Raw genomic sequence first — 6,176 nt, forward strand, 5'->3', positions numbered from 1 at the left:
GGAGGCATGGACGTTTGATGGTCAGTGATCCTTCTGCCCAAACCTGCAGGCCACCTCTTGTTCCTAGCATATCTCATTTGAGGCATAAAAACACATGCTTTTGAACTTCAGATAGTAGAAAGGGCCACACGTGAGCATACAGGATGGTTTTTGTATCAAATAAAATATTAGTTTTTGGTCAGGTTTCATAAACAAAAGCAAAAACAAACTTCAGTCATTAAAATGTTGTATTTTCCCTTTGTAAAAACATGTCAGAGCTCAAACTGAGGAAAGCCAAAAGTTCAAGCTTTCATTTTTAAAGGGGAAAAAAATGAAATCCAGTGATAGGTGGTCATTTCCATGTAGCTGTGCTGCTGAATCTGCTTTGGATTTTAGTCCCAACTTTAAAGGAGCTATCCAAGCTTCTGGGTTTATGGGTAGGTGGAATTTAGCATCTTGGATAGCTCATTTAAATTTGGATTAAAATCAAAAGCAGATCCACTGGCCTGTGGAAACCATAAGCCACAACTAAAGATAACATAGCCTTTCTGTCATTGGTATGAACAACCTCCATCAATGTTGCAGCAAGCTGGGTCTTTCTGTAGCACAGCAAAATTAAGAAAAGCCAGCATCCTTTTCTGCAGGATTGGAAAGCAAGGCAGACTGTCTCCATAACCACCAGTACAAAGTATTGATCTGCTTCTATAGGATGAACTGTTTTAGAGCAAGGAAAACAGTTCCAAATATTGTGGTACACAGAACTGTTTGTAACTAGAAAATGAAAACTGGGTGCTGTGGAATGCACTATGTTGCTCTTGCTTCTGCACTCCTGTAATATTTGCTTAGTCTGTACATTTCCAAACAAGCCTACTCTGATACTCAGAAGCAAAAGGAGGAGAATGAGAATGCAAAACAGTATATTAGATATACAGTGGGTCTTTGTTATCCACTGGGGGTTGATTCCAGGACACACACCCATACCCCACGGATAACAGCATCTGTAGGTGAATAAGTTCCATTAAACACAATGGCATAGCAAAATAGTGCCCCTTATATAAACTGGAAAATCAAGTTTTGCTATTTGGAATGTATTTGATTTTTTAAAAATATTTTCAAGGCATGGGTGCTTCAATTCTTAACAAATCTGTGAGCAAGGAGGGCTGCCAGTATTTAGGAAATTTCATAGTATTTTCACTGGTTCAGTTGTGGTCCTCATTGAAATGTACCTGGAGTCTGATGGCAAATTGAAAATGCATTTCTTGTGTAACATTAGTACAAGTAGTATTTACCAATAAAAATTTGTATTCAGGATGCCAGCCAATGGAATCAGAGCAATTATGGCAGCCTCCTGTCAAATGCTAAATGTCTACATTTTCCAAATAGAGTAGGAATTGGATGGACCTTTTTTTAAAGGGAAGAAAAATCATAAGACAAAATGAAAAATAATAATTTATTTTACAGTTTATACACAGGGCAAACCAGATCTTATGAGCATAATAACAGAACCACAAGGTTAAACAAGTGAGCAAAGAAAGCAGAAGTGTGTGATTTTACCCAGAGTACCACAACGGCTCGTTCATACATGCAAGCCATTGAATGAAGCTGGTCTTTGATGTATGGCCATGTATATCAGAAAATAGGCTATAATTATGTGTCCTCTGTTTACCAATAATCAAGTCTCCATTGTGCAAAAATGTATAATTTATTGCTGAAAATAAATTGTAGTACAGTACTTGAAGATGTGAATGCTCATGAGTTGTTGTTCATATGCTTTATTTATTGATTACATTTATAGTCCGCCATTCTGCCAAAAATGGGACTAAAATACCCCATTTCTTCTAATATTTTCCTAAAACCGTTGGGCAAAGTACTGCGCACTGGAGCTGGATTATTTTGCTGGTGTGGATTCAGCCCTTGTTGTGGCTTTTCAAGGACCTTTAGATATGTGTGCTTAGGACTGTTCTCTTTGCTCCTGTATATTTATTTGTTCATCTGTTCTCTGCCGTTACTGCTGCAAGGCATATTCAATTGGTCCTTCTTCCCTTTCGGTTAATAATCACTGGTCGAATCATTGCTCTCACTTCCTTCACTTATGGAATCACTTTCACTGCCTGTGGATTCAGACTGAGCTCTACTGTCACTTGCTTCACTCCCTGTGGATTCATTATCACTTGAGTTTTCTATTGTATCCCCAGCGCTGTTGCTGCCAGTATCATTGGACTGATTTGTGGAATTGCTTTCACTCTCATTGCTTGCCAGCTCATCTTCGCCTTTACTTTCCATATCTGAACTGCTCTCACTTTCACTGCTACTGGCTTGACTATCACTTTCCCTGGTGCCTGTTTTGCTGGTATTATCACTCTCACTGCTACTCTCAGATTCACTCTTGCTCTCACTGCTACTCACTGATTCACTTTCACTGCTGCTGTCAGATTCACTCTCGCTTTCGCTGCTGCTTTCAGATTTGCTGTCACTCTCACTGCTGCTGCTGCTATCGCTTTTACTGCTGCTCTCAGACTTGCTTTCGCTCTCGCTACTGCTGCTTTCGCTTTCGCTGCTGCTGCTTTCACTCTCGCTGCTGCTGGACTGGTTGCTCTCACTGCTGCTCTCAGACTTGCCATCACTCTCACTGCTACTGCTGCTGTCACTCTCACTGCTGCTCTCAGATTCACTGTCACTCTCACTGCTGCTTTTGGAACTGCCATCACTTCCACTCTTACTCTCAGAATCACCATCACTTTCACTGCTGCTCTTAGAATTGCCATCACTTTCACTGCTGCTCTTGGAATCACCATCACCTTCACTGCTGCTGTCAGAGTCGCCATCACTTTCACTGCTGCTCTCGGAATTGTCATTACTTTCACTGCTGCTCTCAGATTTGCTGCCACTCTCACTACTGCTCTCAGATTGCCCTTGGCTGCTATCTGATTGGCTGCTACTCTCACTGCTGACAGCCATGCCACCATCTTCATTGCTTTCCTGCTGGCTGTCACTGCTTTGCCCAGCACTCTCAGATGGCTCACTCTCATTCTCATTAGTACTTTGATCCTGCTCGCTCTGGGATGTGCTTTCTGATCTTTCCTCTTTGCTTGCTTCAGCTGAGGGGTCTTGCTGGCTGCTGTTCTCAGAGCCTTCAGAGCCTTGGCTTTCATTGGGCTCATCCCCTTGCATGAGCTCATCACTCAGACTATAAACAGGGTTGCTCTCACTTTCGCTGGTGTCCTTGGAGTCACTGCTGCTTGCCTGATCACCCCTGCCTTCAGTCCTCTGCTTGCTGGCATCTTCAGAGCTGGTTATATTATTAAGCCCACCCATGGCCTCTCCATTGTCAGGGATAGTACTCTTGCCAGTTTCATCCACATGGCCACTGTCTGCAGTGCCACTGTTTACAGCTGTACTGTTACCATCCATGCCCTGAGGACCAAAAAGAAAGAAAAAAAATGTCAGTGCAATGCAAGTAGATTAAGCGATCATAAAGCCTCTGTGCATTTGTCAGGGAAAAAATTAATACATAAAATCAAGGCTGTCTGTGGCTTTTACTCCTGCCAATAAATCATTTATAGTTGGGAGAACAAAAAGGTGGATGATGGGAGAGTGTTTGGGGGAAAAGCAGCATCTCTCATCCACTATCTCATCTATATCTTTCATCTATTCAAGCTTGCCTTTAACAAGCACTGGGTCCTTGAGGCATGATACTCATAGTTTTGTGTGTGTGTGTGCGTGTGCGTGTGCATGCATGTTTTCACATTCCTTCTTGACTTATGGTCACCCATGAATTTCATTTCATGAATTTCAAGGAATTCTCAGAGGTGGTTTGCCATTTGCCTTCCTCTGAAATATAGCCTCCTGATATGCCTTGATGGTCTCCCATCCAAGAACTAACCAAGGCTGACCCTGCATGTCGTCTGATTTTTTAAGATTTACGCAGCACTCAAAGGAAAGTGTTTGCTAAATGAATCTGCTGGCTGCTTTCAGGTGATTTCCAAAGGTGTTAAGGAACAGGTGATCAAGTTGTCTTAGGAATTAAATAAATTAGTTTCCTCAGCCTCCAGATACTTGAGATTAATTTAAGAATGTCAAAGGGTTGCAGCTCACTTTATCACCCTTAAATTGCGAAAAAATATATGCTGGGGAAAATATCAAATCGACATTGGACATTATCACACAGGAGGCAACTGTCCTTCTCCCATCATTAAACCATGTTAATCATGCGATCGGGGGGGATTATCACACCTCTGTGAGTTTATCCCATTCTTCTCCCACTCATAAACAGTAATGGACTCTTTATTTGATATTAACTGAAACTCCCGTTTAATGACAAGAGAAGGATGCTTGCCTCCTCCATGTGATAATTTCCATTCAGATAAGCCCTGAATGTGTACAAGAACAATTACATGCCCAGCCTACCTCATTCCTTTTCTTTTCAAGGCACACCTTTGCTTTTCTTATGCCTGTGTTTTCATTGTCTTGGGACGCCTCTTGCTCACTTGTACTGAGGGAATTATTCACGGAACCTCTGTTGATTTCGGTACCATCATCACAAGTTGGACCATTGCTCTGATTACTGGGTTTTCCACTCTCATTTCCCCCAAGCACCACTGCTCCTCCTGATTGTCCATTTCTCCAGCCATCACTAGAACCTTCTTCATCTGTGTCTCCACCATTACCACTGGCACCTTCAGTGATGTCTGCCCAGTTGACACTTTCTCCATGAACTGATCTTTCCACAGGGGTATCTTCAGGTCCAGGTCTTGTATGCCCACCTGTGCCATTTAGATTCTGAACAGGGCTGCTCTGGTTTTCTGTAGGTTCAACATATCCTTCTGCAGCTGTGTTACTAATCTTGGCATTTTCTCCATGGTTGCTCACATTGTTTTGAACAATCCCAGAAAGTTCTTTCTGAGCTGTATTATTAGTGTCCCATTCACTACCAGCAGTACTGACATTCCTATTTTCTACATCCCCGTTCTTGCTTTCCTTTCCAGTAGCATTTGTTTTTGTAGCTGGGTCTTTATTGTCTTTTGTTCTCACATTAATAGAGTTGGCCTCAGCTCCTCCATCCTCATTTCCAGTAGCATGCACAATGTCAGCAGTTCTGCTGTTTGCATCTACATTCACGATAGGTCCTGCTGGTTCACATTCTTCATGGCCAACACTGCTGTCTCCTCTTATGATGCAATTGGTATTTACATGGTTCTTTCCTTGATTTTCAGTTTCATAAATTCTCCCATTGTTCTCCAAGCCATCAGGTTCACTGTTATGAACTGTATTTGACACATCCTATAAAGATATGCAAAATTAGAAGGCAGAATTAAAATGCACAGGTCCCAAAAATAGGCCAATGAGGACTGAATATGCTCATTAGGCATAAAATTCTAGGTAGATGGAGGAAAAAAAATAGAAAACCAATATGGGGTGGAGGATGGCACAGCTAACTCACTGAATGGAACAAAATACAAGAGTATGCACCCTAAACTATGTTGCTGTAGATCTCACTTGTGCTCATATCCTAGGATGTCAGCCAATGTGCCACTGTCTAACTCTGACCAAAGAGGTAACTGGAGAAAAGACAGTCATCCTAGTAATAAAAACTCACCAATATTCTGCATCAGCCACTTACTTATGTTTGCATAACTGAGCAGCATCTCCTGGATCCAATCTTCTCTCCAGTCCATCTCAAGAGTCAACAGCTGGATTGAGCAAAGAAGCTTTGTTCAATGTCTGAATGAGGTACAAAGAGGATGAAGTTTCCACCCCCTTTCCAACAGTGAGACAGGCTGTGACAAGGACTTGCAACAGGGCTTCTGCATCTGCTTGTTGCAGCCTCACTCACTGGTGGGAGAAGATTGGAAACACCCTCCTCTTTCTGCCTCATTGGAAGCTGAATGGACCTTCTTCAACTGATTTGACAGCTGGCTCATACGGTGAGCTGGGGTGGCGTGTACGTAGGTTTACAGTAAGTATTATTGTTGTTATTCTGTGCTTTCAAGTCATTTCTAACTTATGGTGACCCTAAGGCAATCCTATCACAGGGTTTTCTTGGCAAGATTTGTTCAGAATGGGTTTGCATTTGCCTTCCTGATGCTGTGACAGTGTGACTTCCCCAAGACCACCAAGCTGATTCCATGGATGAGTGGGGATTTGAACTCTGGTTACCAGAGTTGTAGTCCAACACTCAAACCACTGCACCACACTGG

General features: G+C 42.3%; 1 protein-coding gene across 2 annotated transcripts in view; it reads right to left on the reverse strand.

Annotated features, from left to right (window-relative positions):
- Positions 1 to 1,057: 1,057 nt before the first annotated feature.
- The window catches only part of LOC121931339 (dentin sialophosphoprotein), a 60,547-nt gene continuing 55,428 nt past the window's right edge, over positions 1,058 to 6,176 (reverse strand). For both annotated transcript variants that reach the window (XM_042468988.1, XM_042468989.1), the window contains 2 exons: positions 4,387 to 5,259; positions 1,058 to 3,393 (listed from right to left, as the gene is read on the reverse strand). In XM_042468988.1, the coding sequence (XP_042324922.1) occupies positions 2,029 to 3,393; positions 4,387 to 5,259 (2,238 nt within the window). In that variant the 3' untranslated portion in view covers positions 1,058 to 2,028. The remainder of the gene's footprint in view (positions 3,394 to 4,386; positions 5,260 to 6,176) is intronic.

Source organism: Sceloporus undulatus, chromosome 5, assembly GCF_019175285.1.
Source record: "Sceloporus undulatus isolate JIND9_A2432 ecotype Alabama chromosome 5, SceUnd_v1.1, whole genome shotgun sequence".
Lineage (NCBI taxonomy): Eukaryota > Metazoa > Chordata > Lepidosauria > Squamata > Phrynosomatidae > Sceloporus > Sceloporus undulatus.